Raw genomic sequence first — 15,204 nt, 5'->3', positions numbered from 1 at the left:
GGTGTCAGGGACTGGGACGCGTTTTGTTTTACTTTTTAAGAAAAATAAAATGTGTATATATTTAAGGTATATAGCACGATGATTTGATACAAATAAAGTGAAATGATTATTACATTCAAGCTAATTAACATATCTCTCGTTACGTGCGTATGACGAGAGTACCTGCAATCTACTCCCTTGGCAAATTTCCAGTATTCAGTACAATATTATTGATATTAACTGTAGACATCAAGCTGTCCATTAGATCTCTAGGCTTATTCCTCCTACGTAACTACAAGTTTGTGCAGCATCTCCCCTTTTCCCCCACCTCCTCACCCCGGGCAGCCACCGTTCTCCTCTCTGCTTCTATATATCGGACTTTTGTAGAGTTCACGTATAAGTAAGATCAGGCGTTTTTTTTCCTTATGGGTATGGCTTATTTCACTTAGCATAATGTCTTCAAGTTTCACCCATGTTGTCGCAAATGGCAGGATCTCTTTATGTTTTAAGGCTGAATAATTATTTTATATATAAATGGGATCTATGTGATATATATATAGGGTATATATGTGGAATATATATATAGGGTATATATGTGGGATATATAGAGAGTATATACATATATACACACAATTGTATATATAATAATTATATATTTGTTATTATATATAATTATTATATATTTTATTTATATTATATATAATAATTATGTATTAAAATTATATATAATTATATCTATAATAATTTCTTTATCCATTCATCTGAGTGACTGGGACTTAAATTCAGGATTCCTGACTTGTAAGATTCTTTCCATTAGAAGCCCTTACCAAAGGACTCTTGGCATTCATTTATTCACTCATTTTTCTCATTCATCAATCATTTACTCTGAGAATACTCACTGAGCTCCTCCCCCATGGCAGACATCGTGCTGCTACGTTGACAAGAGAGTGGTGAATAAGATGCCAGTCCTTGACCCCATAGAGTCTGCAGTTTCATGCAAAGGCTGGCAGGTAAACTTGCTGCCTGATACTCCCTTAAAAATATTGAATCTAATCCTTAGCTTAACTGAATTACAGCCTAAATTATTTTTCCTTTGTGGTTGCCAGAATAAGACACTGACTGGTCATAATTATTGTATAGTTGCAGTGAAAAGTAATGACATGTTGCCAATGCAAACTCCAGTTCACAACCTTCAGAAGCCTTCAGCTACAGAGGGAGCTGAACTCTGCAGCAATGGTCAATATCTTGCTCCAGTCTGCTTCTGTAGCCTTATCTTGCCAGCTGACCAAGGGTTGGAAACCTAGTTCTGTTCACCTACAGGCTGTGGGATCGGGGAAAAATGATGTTATGCCTTTGAGAATTATGTTCCTCATCTGCAAAATGCAGATTCCTCAGCAACTCCTCAGATAGAGACAGAGACAACTAATGTAGGCCTCACAGTTCTCATGGGGCCAGAAGCCAAGCAGCCTCCCCAGGGAGATCTATCCACCTTCTGACAGCACTCTGGCCTCTCTGGGGTGCAAAGAGGACCTGGGCAAAAAGAATTGGGACACATATGATCATTCAGACCTAAACAAAGCACATGGGTAGCTCTGAAGAAAGAGGGAAGTGTTCTGATCCAAAAATGCTTCATGGAAGAAATGATATTTGAATTGGAGCTTGAGTAGACTTTAGAAAGATGGTGAAAAAGGAGAGAGGAACGGCAGCAAATGCAAAATTGGTGCCAATCTTGGGCCAGGCACTGTGCTAGGCACAGGGGTATATGGAGATGGATGAGATAGAATCACTGTCTCAAGGAGGCTCCGTGGAGAACGTGCAAAGGAAAGGGAACAAGCACTTTTCACCAACTAGTGTGTGCAATACATATTCCTTCTCATTTCAAGAATATTTGCACTGGAACCAGACAGAAGAGAACACTGAAACTGGGTTAAAGAACTGGGACTTCAACCCAGACCTCTTAGACTGCAAAATACAAGCTAGCTTTTACTACTGTGAGCTAGTGAGCTGTGAGCTACTACTATGAGCTGGTTGTACATATTCATGGTCTTTCAGCGTCTCAGCATTCTGTTTCTCTGCTCCCTGTTGCAGGTGTTTCCAGCAATGATATCAAGACATGCTTTGGAGGCTCTTTTGGCATCGACTATGAGTACACAGATACAACACAAATTGGAGGACGTTTATCAGGAGAAGATTGTAAAAAATTTGGAGGGGGCAAAATAGGCAAGTATTTAGTAATGGGCTTCCCAAAAAAGAGAAGCCAGATTTTCCCTTGGACACAAAATCGGGGCATGTACGCTATTCCCCCCCCCCCCCACCAACTGATTCCATTTCAGTCAATGGTCACACTGCACATCTGCTGAATACCCCAAACCAATGACCTGTAGTGGGCTTATTTTGAATTCTGCATAGGCTGAGATCACCTTAGAAATACTTGACTTCGTATGGTGCACCCTCCTAGATTTCAAGCACTAGACAAAGATCTAAGTAAGAGCTGGGTTGAAAGGAATGTGCAGATGGAACTTGGAAAGTCGACTGTTGGATAAAGTCCCATCAGGTACAGTCCCGAGGGAGGAAACAAGTTTGCTGAGAGAGAAAAATGGGTTATCAAGTCCAAGCCCAAAGAATAATTATTAGAGAAAGATTGTACAAGAATATTCTGTAACATCTCCCACACAGGTCACTACGAGTGTTCATTCATTCATTCAACCTGTATTGAGTAATTTTTTCCAGGTGGGAGACACAGAGGATGCAGGGATGACGAAATAGTTTATAGTACAGTGGATGAGTAGATGAGGTTCAAGTTACTCCCATTGCATTGGGCTACTCATGTCTCAGGGCCTTAAGTCAAATCCTTCTTCTCTCTGATGCCCTTCCCTCCTCCTTCCAATTACCTGCCAAGATTTATCCATTCTTCTAGATAACTCACCTTTTTTCCTGACCACCTCCCCACTGCTACTATAGATCTGACCACATCTCTCTCTGCACCCCTACTGAGAGAGAAATCTGTTACAGCACTTACAATATTCGATTGCACTTATTTGGCATGTAGCAGGCACCAAGTAAACATCTGACATAAATATTTGAATAAATGAATGAATGAGCCATCATCCACTTTCCCATCTTCTCCCTCCTCCATGTTGGGTTGGGCTGTCTTCCCAGCGTCTGCTCTAATCCAAAGGATGGATCTGTTTCCAAGTCTCGGTGCTTCTTTTCTGCCTTGTCCTGCTAGTTAACCGAGCAAAGTAGAAGGGTGGGAGACAGCTCTAAGGAGAGCACTTACACTTTGTTCCAAATCTCATTAGCAGAGCTTGGCGTTTTAGGAAATGAGCTAATGTGGTTATTCTCTCGATGGCAGACGATTACAACAAGACAGTGGGTGTGGAAGACATCATTCCTCTGGTGCAAGGTGGCAACCCTGGCTGGGCAGGTGGCTTGACACAAGACAGGAGCATCATTACATATCGTTCCTGGGGGAGGTCATTAAAGTATAACCCTGTTGTTATTGATTTTGAGGTAAGTCTTTTCGCAGTTGAAGAAACTCTACGTTCACGAGGAATGAAAGTGAAGCAGACCATATCATTTCATATTTCTTATTGTAAGCCCATCAGAGAACAAGATTAAATGTAACGGCACGCTGAACTGGTGGCCTTCCCCGTCTGACTACGGGGATACGTGACTCTAGACTCAGGCCACAGGAGAGCTGGGATCACAAGCTTACTATCCGGCCAGGGCCTAGATTTACACTCGTAGTCCCAGAATTTCTTCGGGATTAAGCCACCTTAGAAAAATAACAACTCACATACATAAAAGACTTTAAAAATCACATCTGTTAAGTTGGAAGTTGGCAAACTTTTTCTGTAAAGGACCAGATAGTAAATATTTTAGGCTCTGTGGGCCACATACAGTCCCTTCCATACAAGTTCTTCTTCTACTTTTGTTTTTTTTTGCAATCTTGTAAAAATGTAAACATCATTCTTAGCTCAAAGGGCATACAGAAACAAGCCGTGGGCTGAGTATGATTTCAAGCTATAGTTTGCTGCCCCTCCCTGCTCTACGTGGTCTCATCACAATGACCTCTGGCACAGATGGGATTCTCCCCATCGAATAATTAGGAAACTGAGGCTCCAAGTCATCAAGTGAATCGTTTCAGGTCACAGAGCTCATATGTGGCAGTACCTGGATCCCAGACCTTTGGACTTAATGTCCAGTTCTCTCTTCCCTCTATCCTAGCACCTGCCTTAAAGCCATGGTTCCCAGCCACCGGGGTCAATTTTGCTCCCCTAGGAGACATTTGGCAATGTCTGAAGACTTTTTTTTTTTTTTTTTTTTTTGCGGTACGCGGGCCTCTCACTGTTGTGGCCTCTCCCGTTGCGGAGCACAGGCTCCGGACGCGCAGGCTCAGCGGCCATGGCTCACGGGCCCAGCCGCTTCGCGGCACGTGGGATCCTCCCGGACCCGGGCACGAACCCGTGTCCCCTGCATCGGCAGGCGGACTCTCAACCACTACGCCACCAGGGAAGCCCTGAAGACATTTTTGATTGTCACAACTGAGAAGATGCTACTGGCATCTAGTGGGTAGAGGCCAGGGATGCTGCTAAACATCCCCTAATCCACAGGATAGCTGCCCACAGCAAAGAAATATCTGGCCCCCAGTGTCAACAGTGCCAAAGTTGAGAAAGCTTGCCTTAAATCTCTAACCCCACAAAGGAAGTAAAATGGTATTCAAACTGCAAAGGAAGTGGCTTGTTCTACCAGTATTGTCACACTATTCAATTCATATGCAAGCGTAGTTCATTAGAAAAAAGAGTTATATTTTGGGCTTTTAAATAAAATATTATTGTTTTCTTGGCCATTTTCCCTGACGTTGCTCATTTTCTATAGAGAGTTAAAAATTCCAGGTGTGGATACATTCCTTCTCTTAAAATATATACCAACAGTTAAACCTAAAAATCTATTATAACACCCTCTTCTCTATGAAGAAAGAGGTCAGATGGATTAACCCTGATTGCATTTCTTCTCCATGCATTAAGGGACCATTTTCACACACCTGTAATTCACATAGGGTCTAAAAATTGCTATCATCAAGCTATTAGTGATTTGGGCAAAACTGTAAAATTGCTATCAGGAGTAACATATAAACTTTCATGGTCAAGACGTGAGCTCTTTGTTTGCCTTGAGCAAAACTTCCAAGGGGAAGACTGACATTCGTGACTTGGAGAAGACCCAATTCTGTCTTTTGGGAGAGCCTGGGCATGAGGTGAACAAGATATAGTTTGGCTCATGGGTCAGCCACCTTTTTGATGTGTGACCTTGGATGAGTTACTTCATTTTCTGAGCTCCCGTTTTCTGCTCTGTAATATGGGCATAATAAAATGTTACATCCCAAGGTCAGGGAGAGAGAAGTGAGTACTTAGTAAATGTCAGTTGAGGAAGCAGGTTTGTGGAGGTTGCGTTAGCTGGCCAAATCTCAGAGCCGGGAAATGGTACAGCCCAACTGGAGCCAAGACTGACTGACGCTAACGTTCATGATCTCTTTGCAACCCGTGATGCCCCCTGGAAGGCTGGCTTCGAATCATGAGGCTGTTGGCAGGTCATAGAGCAGGGGAGTGACACAGATAGAGCTGTGCTTTGAAAGGAAAATGCTCACAGAGGTATGAAGGATGAAGGAGAGACAGACAGACAGACTATGGCCATGGAGAGGAAGCCAGTTAGGGAGTTATGTGGAACCTGGTGCTCGGAGTGGAGTCTTATTCATTTGCCTATTCCAGAGCTCAGCAGTGCCTATTTATGGCAGGTGCTTAGATTGAGTGAACATAGGAATCATGCTGTGTGATGACGCTGTTATGGTATATATTATTCTATGTTATATGTTATGTTATAGTGTGTTGATGTCACACTACTTGCCTTCTCTGAATCTTTCCTCTCATTTGTAAAATGGGAACGAGACCGTTGCCAATATCTTTTCAAGCTCTAACATTTTAAGAATCATTTCTCCATCCCTCTTCCCTCTTTAAGTTCCACAGCCCTTCCCAATCCTCTGCATGAGGATTTGGGGATGAGAAAGGAGAGATGGGGGTCTGAGTGCTGACCTCCCCTGGAAGGTCAAAGGGAAGTTGCCCGTTGGTCCTGGCCTTCTCTGGAACTAAGAGTCATCTTTAACCGGGGCAGCCCTTTCTGTACTGATTTCCTAACAATGGGGCCAAATTCCCTGAACTTCCAGTAATGGTCTTCTCCCCTTGGCGGGGGGCCCAGCCAGTCCTGACATGAGCAGCCTGGTGACCTCAGGCACAGCCCCCTGGCCACAGGTCAAGGTTTGTTTGCCATGGGTCTTTCTGTACACATCTCCAGGAACCCATTCAAAGCATGGCGAGTGCCCTACTGACCTCTGATTCTTGAGAAGTGAGTTTGCTCCAGTGGAGCTCAGTCCCATCTCTGAATGGCTCTGTGACCTTGGCAAATCCCTCCCCTCTCAGAGCCTCAGGTTACTCTCCTGTAAAATGAGAGATCTGGAAAAGAGATTTCATTTGATGGTTATGTGTTAAAATACATAGCCTTATAAGCATGCTGAAGACAACCATATATACATGCAATTTGAAAAATATAGGCTTTTTTTTTTTACTATCATCACATTTAACTAATAAAAATGGTGCTTTATTTTATACTGTTCTTCCTCTTTGCAGTGATATCTCACACTCATTACTTTTTTAGATCCTCACGTGAATTCTAAGAAGTAGGTTATTATACCCATTTTATAGAAAACAGGGCTCAGGCTTGGGGGCGAAAGTTACGAGTTCTGGGCCACACAGCTGGGAAGCGAGCAGCATTGATTTAGCTTTGACTATGTGACAGGTCTTCCCCATCTCTCAGCTTTAATCCTCACAGTAAACCTGGAGTGTAGGACTATTGTTCTCACTTTCCAGATGAGGAAGGAAGGCTTCATGTGTAATGGGACAGAGATCACACAGCTACAAGTTACAGAGCTGGGACCTGAAGCCAGATTTTCTAGCTGCAGAGTCAATGCTCTTTGCTACATCTACTACTTGCCAAGCAGGGGTTGACTCCCCCACACCCCCGCCCCAGGGGACATCTGGTGTCAGGAGACAGTTCTGGTTTTCATGACTGGGAGGTTCTACTGGCATCTAGTGCGTAGAGGCCAGCGACACTGCTAAACACCCTACAATGCACAGGCCAGTCTGCCCCTGTCAACAAAGAATTGTCCAGCAGGAAATGCAATAGTGCCAAGGTTAAGAAACCCTAGACTACAGTCCTGCCTAGAATGGGCATATGTGAATTACTCCGCCACCATCATCCCCCCAACACCCTCAAATACACACAGGCAAACACCACATTCACACCATTAGGGGCGGTGCTCAGCAGTGGCAACATAATGCATTAAGGACTTTACTAATTCCTGCAATGAACGTTGACAATAAAAGACACACACACACACACACACACACACACACACACACACACACACAAATATATAAATACTTTATACTCTTCCTGATTCCTGAAAGTGCTGGAGGGGGGCAGATGAGTTGGCACAGATAGCTTCTGGGCTCTTGTCTTCCTCTGGGACCACAGGTTTCAAAGTTAAGTAGGTTGGTGTTCAGCATGGTCCACTGTGTGGTCCTGAGTTGGTCACTCAAACACTCTGAGCCTCTGCTTCTTCATCCATGGGTTGGGGGATTCAGGATCCAATACAACTGGATAAAGTTGAGTGTCTGGCTCTGTGCCTGGCATGTAGCAGGCCTTCCAGAAGCTTGAAGGCCAGTTCTTGGGCTCTGGGAAGCTGGACAGAGCCCAGGGAGGGGCCCTCTGTTCTTTCTGTGCCCACAGTTGCAGCCCATCCATGAGATACTGCGGCACACGAACCTGGGGCCTCTGGAGACCAAGCGTCAGAACCTGCGGCGAGCCTTGGACCAGTACCTGATGGAATTCAATGCCTGCCGCTGTGGGCCCTGCTTCAACAACGGGAAGCCCATCCTCGATGGTACCAGCTGCACATGTCAGTGCCCCCTGGGTCGCCAGGGCCTTGCCTGTGAGCAAATGGAGTCAGAGGGTAAGACCCGCACATCCTCACTCAAGTTCTAGCCTATCTCGGCTTAGAGGGGCCAGCACAGAAGGGACCTTTGGGGTTCCCAGCCTCTCTGTTCTATGCCCTCTTGCCCATTGCTCTAGGAACCCACATTCTGAGCTTTATGGCTGACCCCCTACATTTACTGGGTTTTATGCTTTCTCCTTGCCATTAGGACCCTCTCAGATGACGACTGTTTTTTACCAAGGTGTATATGGACAACAGGATTCATTTCCGGAGGGATGTATTCGTTTCCTAGGGCTGCCATAACAAATTACCAAAAGCTGGGTGGCTTAAAGCAATGGAAATGTATTGTCTCACACTTTTGGAGATTAGAAATCCCAAATCCAGGTGTACTGGCTAGGTGGCTTTCTTCTGGAGGCTCTGTGGGAGAATCTGGTCTCTCTCCTAGCCTCTGGCATGAGTCAGCAATGCCCGACATTCCTTGGCTTGTAGGTGCGCCATTCCAGTCTCTGCCTCTGTCTTCACATGGTGTTCTCCACTCTACGTCTCTGCTTTCTCTCTTATAAGAATACTAGTCATTGGATCAGGACCTATCCTGATCCAGCATGACATCATCTTAAGTTGAGTTTATCTGCAAAGATCTTATATCCAAATAAGGTAACATTCACAGGTAATGGAGTTTGAACTTCAACCTATCTTTTGGGGGACACAATACAACCCATTACAAGGGATAAGTAAGTTGTCATTATAGCACAAGGAGTCATGACTAAAAACAAGGTTGGGGCAAGTAACATAAAGCTTAATGTTTCAACGTTTAAACATATTAAGCTGCAGCACAAACCAACGGGTATCAGAAAAGAAGGTTCTCAAACGAGGGTTAGAAATCCATGTCCCTTAGAGATGAAGAAGTCTAGAGACCTGGGTGTGAATCGCAGCTATTTCACTAACTTACTGAGATACCAGTTAATTGTTTCTTCTTTCTGAGGCCTTTCTCATCTATGTTTCCCTTTGAGCTCCAAGAATCTCTATGCATGTTCTAATCCCTAAGCTTCCAATTTTCCACGCATACTTGGTACATAGAATGATGGCAAAAATATGGGCTACCAAATCAATGTATAAATCAATCTCATTTGGCAACTGCGATGAAAAAAATGTAAAGAAAAAAAAAGTCTGGAAAACAAACTGCAGAGGCACAGTGTAGATGGGATAGGAGGCTGATTTTAAAATGAGATGACGGTGGGTTAAAATTTTCTCATTGGGAGAGTCGTTCTAAATGGGAGGCAGGATAGCATAGCTCTGGTGTCAAATAGGCCTTCACATCCCAGTGCTGCCAATTTGCATGTTGGGTGGGCCTCCCCTGTAAAATGGGGATGATATCAGTACCTACATCACAGGTTGTGTTGAGGGTTAAACTAGCTAACTTGTGTGGCAAGCTCAATTCTAATAAGTAAGAAGAAGATAGAGCCCTATTGGTAGAAGATCTGTCCTGGGTTGGGGCCACATCTAAATCCCTCCTTTGTGAGGTGAAGGGAGTACAAATTGGGTCCCAAAAAGATGCCTGGTATCCTGTAGGAGGAATTCTGAAAGGGGTGAGCCAGGATGGTGAGTGAATTCCAGAGTCCTTATGAAGTCCTTATGAAGCAGAGAACAAAAACCAAGCAGAACAATGACCAGGGCCAAGCCTGGTACAGTTTCCTCATGTGAATTGAAAAAAGGAACTGCCTGTTAGGTGGGTAAATTGGGAGGAACAAAGAAAACCACTCGGGGTTGATACTGCCCAGCTCCAGACCCAGGGATTTCTTGACTTTTCAAGCAGAGTTTGGACTGGGTTTCAGCCCCATTTGCCTCATTGGCCAGGCAACTTTCTAGAGGGACCAAAGGTCACTGAACAGAAAGAACAACAAATTCTGTACCAGGCACTATTGCAACACTTTATGTGCACGAACTCCTTTATTCCCCCAAGAATGTGATGAGATAAATATCAATACTATTATCTCCCCAATTCACAGATGAGGACACAGGGGCAGGAGGAAGGGGAGATAACTCGCTGAGTCATCTAGCTGGGGAGTGTCAAAGCCAGGATTTGGACCCAGGTGGTCTGATGTTAGAACCCAAGCTCTTAACTGTTACATTCTACTAATTGACATCCTAAGAGTCTGGAAATTTGGGGAATGGGGGTAGAGGGTCTGAGATGATTGCACTGACTATCATTTTGGGGAGTGGAGAGGGAGGGTATGGCCCAGGTCCTGGTTATCGGGCTGACCTGGCTTAAAGGGACAGACATGAGCTCTGCCTGGGTAATTAGAATTAGAGCATGTCAAGGGCCCTCAGAGCCAGTGACTTGCTTGGATCCCTGTTCACACAGCATAGAGCAAAGTGAACAAGGAGTGTGGACTACCTAGAGGTGCCTCTCCAATGATCCAGTGCTGGGCTTGGTGGTGGCCATGCTAAGTCATATGTACACATGATGGGCACTGGAGAAGGGGGACACAATGTCAATGATCAAGGGGGGTGGCAGGGCGCAGAGGGCTGGGTCGTCCTCACAGTCCCATTTCTCCTGCATGACTACAGTCAGCTGCAGGCAGCTCCCGGGTGTTCCATTAACCTTGTTCCATGCCCGAGGGGTATGGACCTCGGGTGGCCTTGGGACTATCAGACTAAACTTTCAGCCAGACAGAGATGGATCTGACAAGGAAGTCTAAGGTGGGGGAGTCAGCCACCATGGAGACCCATTGTCGTAGGTCCCGAGGGATTTTCCCCGCAAATCTTTGCCTGTGGGGACCGAGCCACAGAGGTGGGAGAAATAGAGAACCCCTCTGTGGCTGCCCCACCAGGGAGTGTAATGACAGAGCTGGAAGGGCCTTGAAGATAATCTAATCCAATGATATTCACACTGAGATCTGAGGAAGCTTGGGGTCTCCTAGGGGCTGCCCCAGAGGAGCAGGGCAAACCTGATAGACACCCAGCTTCAAATAGAACAGCTTCACTTTCATCTGACTTCCATGCTGGGGCCCACATAAGAAGATTTCATTTAAGAAAAAAAAAAAACAGTAATGAAAAAAATAATGATGGAAAACCCTACTGGATCAGTCCACCCTTTTCCTTTACAGAGGTGAAAGCTCAGGCTGAGAGAGGAGATGGGATGGTCCAAAGGCACAGAGTCAGTAGGAGGCAGCAGCCCCAGGCTAGAGGGATTGTATCAACTGGATTTCTAGAGACAGCCCATGGTCAGTGCATGTGTTCTGATACTCTGTGCAGAGCATCTGTCACCCACCGTGGCCCCATCGTTGGAGTCTGAGTGGGGTTGATTTGCAAACCTTCATTTAAAAGCCCAGCTATCCTTTGCATAGGGTGTCTGGCTGGCCTTTGTGAAGCTCCAGCTGGGGTGAGTTCCCTGTCTGTACACTCACCACTGGCTCAGCGTCATTCTTCCAGAGATGCACGCCTCCCTGCCTCCCTCCGCTATCCATCTTCTGTGGAACCGCAGGTTCTAATTTCATGAGATGGGCTCCCAGCGGCCTCTTCTCACTCCATCCAGAGTTTCAAATTAAGTGCGAGGCAGTGAGGACAGAGGTCTGGGTTGGCTACGCGGAGGCATTTCCCCAAGGAGAGATTGCAGACCACTCTAGGGCAGCGGCATGGGCCTCACTCAACCAGCCAAGCTGCCGCTTGTATGCTAACCTCCTTGTGCCCTGGGAAATTATCCATGCAGGAGACAAGGCGGATGGTCACTGGGGCTGCTGGAGCTCATGGTCTGCTTGCAAATCGGGCACCCGGGAAAGGAGGAGAGAGTGTAACAATCCTGCACCCCAGAACGGAGGTACCTTGTGTCCGGGCCACAGAGTGCAAACCCAGGCATGCTGAGAGCTCTGGGCACAGGCTGCAGCTGAGGCAGCGGATGTCACTGCCTGAGCTGACCACTGGATACCGACCGACTTCACTCAGCTGACAGAAGACGCCAATCAACATGGACTTCTTCTTTGTCCTGGACCAGGCCATGCCATCAACAACCAACTGTTCTATTACCCACAAAACTCAGTCACAATTGGGTGTTGAGTGTTAATGGCTCATAGAGCTTTGGATCATCTAAAAAATAAATAAATAAAAGAAAGAAGAAAGAAAAGAAGAAATCTCGATTCATGTCTTAGAGGAACTTATAGGATGGTAGAGGCATAAGGCAGGCAGACGCTCTTGAAACTATCCGTAGCCAACAAAACAAAGTACCGTGAGAACGATCTCAGTTATTTGATAACAATATTTGCTCATTTGTAGAAAACGATTATTAGTTTGTAAGATAAGCAGACATACTGAAACAAGGAGAAAAATTAAAGATGCCTTGAGTTCCTTCACTTTTCCTTCACTGGGACTCAACATATTCTCGTATTCCTTCAATTAATCTCTCTTGTTTGCTTGAGTTCTTATCACAAATATCACCGTTCTCCCAATTAAATAACTGGCACACTAATAATTGGCTCACAGCACACTATTCTTTTCCTTCATCGCCTTCTTCGTAATTAGCAATTACATATTGGGTCCCACACCTCCTGTGACTATTTATGACTTGTCTCCCCATGGACGGCAATCTTGAGGGCAGCGATCAGCTTCGTCTGGTTCAGCACTGCATCCCCAGAGGTGAGGGCTGTGCCTTGAATTGGAGGGAATGAACAAGCATCTGTGCGAGAAGTGAGGGAATGAACTCAAGAGTCAGTTCAAAAATGTGGTCCTTCTTAGTCAGCCTCCCAGAGTAGAATGTGGATCTGGGGGGCCGATCAGTTCATGTGCCCGGGCCCACCTGTGGGAGAGCTAGTCACATCCGCCTGCCTCAGTGTCCCCACAGCACTCCAATCAGGCCTCAAAGAGAGAATGTGTGTGTTGCACTGACTTTTCTGTTGACCCATAGGTTTCCCCTATAGATTGTGAGCTCCTTGAAGGTGGAATCTGCCGTCCCAGTTGGTATAAGAAACATATGTTGACTGATATATGTGTATCAGTCAACACTCCCTATCCTTCCAGAATCCTCAATCTTTTTTGGGTGATAATGAGACATAAACACACACACACACGCGCGCGCGCGCGCGCACACACATGAAACAATTAGAAGCAGTTTTAGGGACACAGGAAGTGAATTGCTGAGTTAATGCCAAACTACGTGGCACACAAAGGAGGCCAGGTGGAAGACAGATTTACCTTTCTTTGCCTGTATTAAATATACAGAATGGGGGTTGACCTAGACCTTGAGGGATTTTTGAACTAGGCAGAGAGGGAAGAGAACTTTAGATAGGAAAACAGCATGTCACAAAGTTTGAACCTCAGAAAGAATATTAGGGGTGTATGTAGGTGTATATGTGTTGGAAGAGGGAGTGGGAATAAAATAAGTTATATAAAATACTTAGCACAATACCTGTCACGTGCAAAATTATTAGCATCACTCTTATTGTTACTATTATTAATTAAAGCTTATAGTTTAGAAGTTTGTTTCTGAACTCTTTAGATCTGAGAGAAGGAAAAAGGACTCCCATATTCCTTCTCATCCTGTCATTAATTTACTTTTTAATGTCCATGAATAATTAATTTCCATTCGTTATTTACTGTGGAGCAGTAGTTACATCCTAGGAAGTGTTGAGAGGCAGATTGGCCAGGCCAAGTGGACAGTTTACAGAGGACATTCAAGCTTGATCTAAAAGCGGTAGTTCTCAGCCTAGGTTGAGCATGAGAATCACGTGGGCAGTTTTAAAAACGCTGATGTCCAGAGGCTGAACCCCATACCAATTCAATCCAAATTTCTGGAGATGAGAGCCAGACATCAGTAGTTTACTATCTTCAGTACCTTGTAATAACCTGTAATGGAAAAGAATCTGAAAAAGAATATATGTGTATGTGCATGTGTACGTATATAAAACTGAATCACTTTGCTGCATACTTGAAACTAACACAACATTGTAAATCAACTATACTTCAATAAATAAATAAAAGCTTCCCAGGCGATTCCAATGCAGCCAAGGCTGAGAATTCCTGAGAGCTACACGTTCACGGGTGTGTAACAAAAGGGCACCACGGTAAGGTTTATCTGCGTACCTTATCTCATCTTAACAAGGATCTCTAAGATTTGTTTTCTGAGTCCCATTTTACAGATGAGGAAACAGAGTCTCTGCGAGGCTGAGCCTGGTGGGTCACAGAGCTGGCAGGCTGGCCAGGGTGTGAATGCAGTCCATCAAGCACGTGCACCCCCACCTCTGCTCTGGGCTGTCAGCCAGTGGAGGGATTTTGTGTGTGGGGCGCAGAGGAGAGGGAAGAAACCAGAGGCCAGGAAGCTCATGGAAGTACGTGTAGTCCTTTAGATGCGAGATGAGAACGCTGGGATTAAACAATGGCCTGGATCAGCTGTGAGCCAAAACAACCAGCCGAGCAATGCCATCTTCCCATCGTCTGAGCCACAGAACCAAGGCCAGTGTCCGCCCCGCTCCTCTGAGGATGCTGCATCCCCAGCAGCTTTAGAAATGACAGTACAGCGGCAGTAGCAGTTTCCGCAGCAGCCACCCTTCACCAGATCAGCGCCTCTCCCTCTTCAAGGATGCCTGGCTCTCACCCCGCAAAAGGCATAAAACCCACCAAATGTATTCTCCCTCAGGACTTTTCAGGAGATCTATAATTACGGTTTTATAGGTAGTGGATGTAAAAACACGGTTTAACGATATAATCTTCAGCTTGACAAGGTGTCTTTTGAAAAGTAAATTAATGACAGAATGAAAAGCATTAAGAAGAGGCTTTTTTCTTTTTTTCTGCTTTGAGATAGAGGAAGATCTAAAGAGTTCAGCACTCAATGAATCTCTTCTGAACTGGATGGCTTTAGGGTGAAGAAAATGGACAGAAAGGGTAGCCTTCAAAACCACAGTGCAGAAATGAGAGACGGCAGAGGGAGGCCACCGGGTACTGTTTGAGGAAAGGTATGTGACATAGGTTAGCAGAAGCACGCTTCTCCGTGAAGAAAACTGGGGCTTCTATCCCCTGGCTTGGGAAATGGGTGAGCACTCTGGGGAGCCCTGTGCTGGGCCCCGGGCTGGGTGCTGGGGGGCCGGGAATGAATCAGACACAGTCCCAGCGCTGGAAGATTGCCTGGCCTGATGGAGGAGGCCTGTGAACCATGCCCCAGGTCCCATACCAGCAGGAAGCCAGGCTGGGGA

General features: G+C 45.4%; 1 protein-coding gene across 1 annotated transcript in view; it reads left to right on the top strand.

The window, feature by feature from the left end:
- Nucleotides 1–13,105, top strand: part of C8A (complement C8 alpha chain) — a 65,476-nt gene extending 52,371 nt beyond the window's left edge. Inside the window, exons 8-11 of the mRNA XM_082654031.1 lie at nucleotides 2,068–2,199; nucleotides 3,335–3,492; nucleotides 7,822–8,044; nucleotides 11,736–13,105. Coding sequence (XP_082510157.1) covers nucleotides 2,068–2,199; nucleotides 3,335–3,492; nucleotides 7,822–8,044; nucleotides 11,736–11,887 — 665 coding nt within the window. The 3' untranslated portion in view covers nucleotides 11,888–13,105. The remainder of the gene's footprint in view (nucleotides 1–2,067; nucleotides 2,200–3,334; nucleotides 3,493–7,821; nucleotides 8,045–11,735) is intronic.
- Nucleotides 13,106–15,204: the final 2,099 nt, after the last annotated feature.

This window comes from Grampus griseus (assembly GCF_964374135.1).
Source record: "Grampus griseus genome assembly, chromosome: 1".
Taxonomy (NCBI): Eukaryota; Metazoa; Chordata; class Mammalia; order Artiodactyla; family Delphinidae; genus Grampus; species Grampus griseus.
The sequence above is the reverse complement of the archived record's forward strand: the minus strand, read 5'-3'. Positions and strand labels throughout refer to the sequence as shown.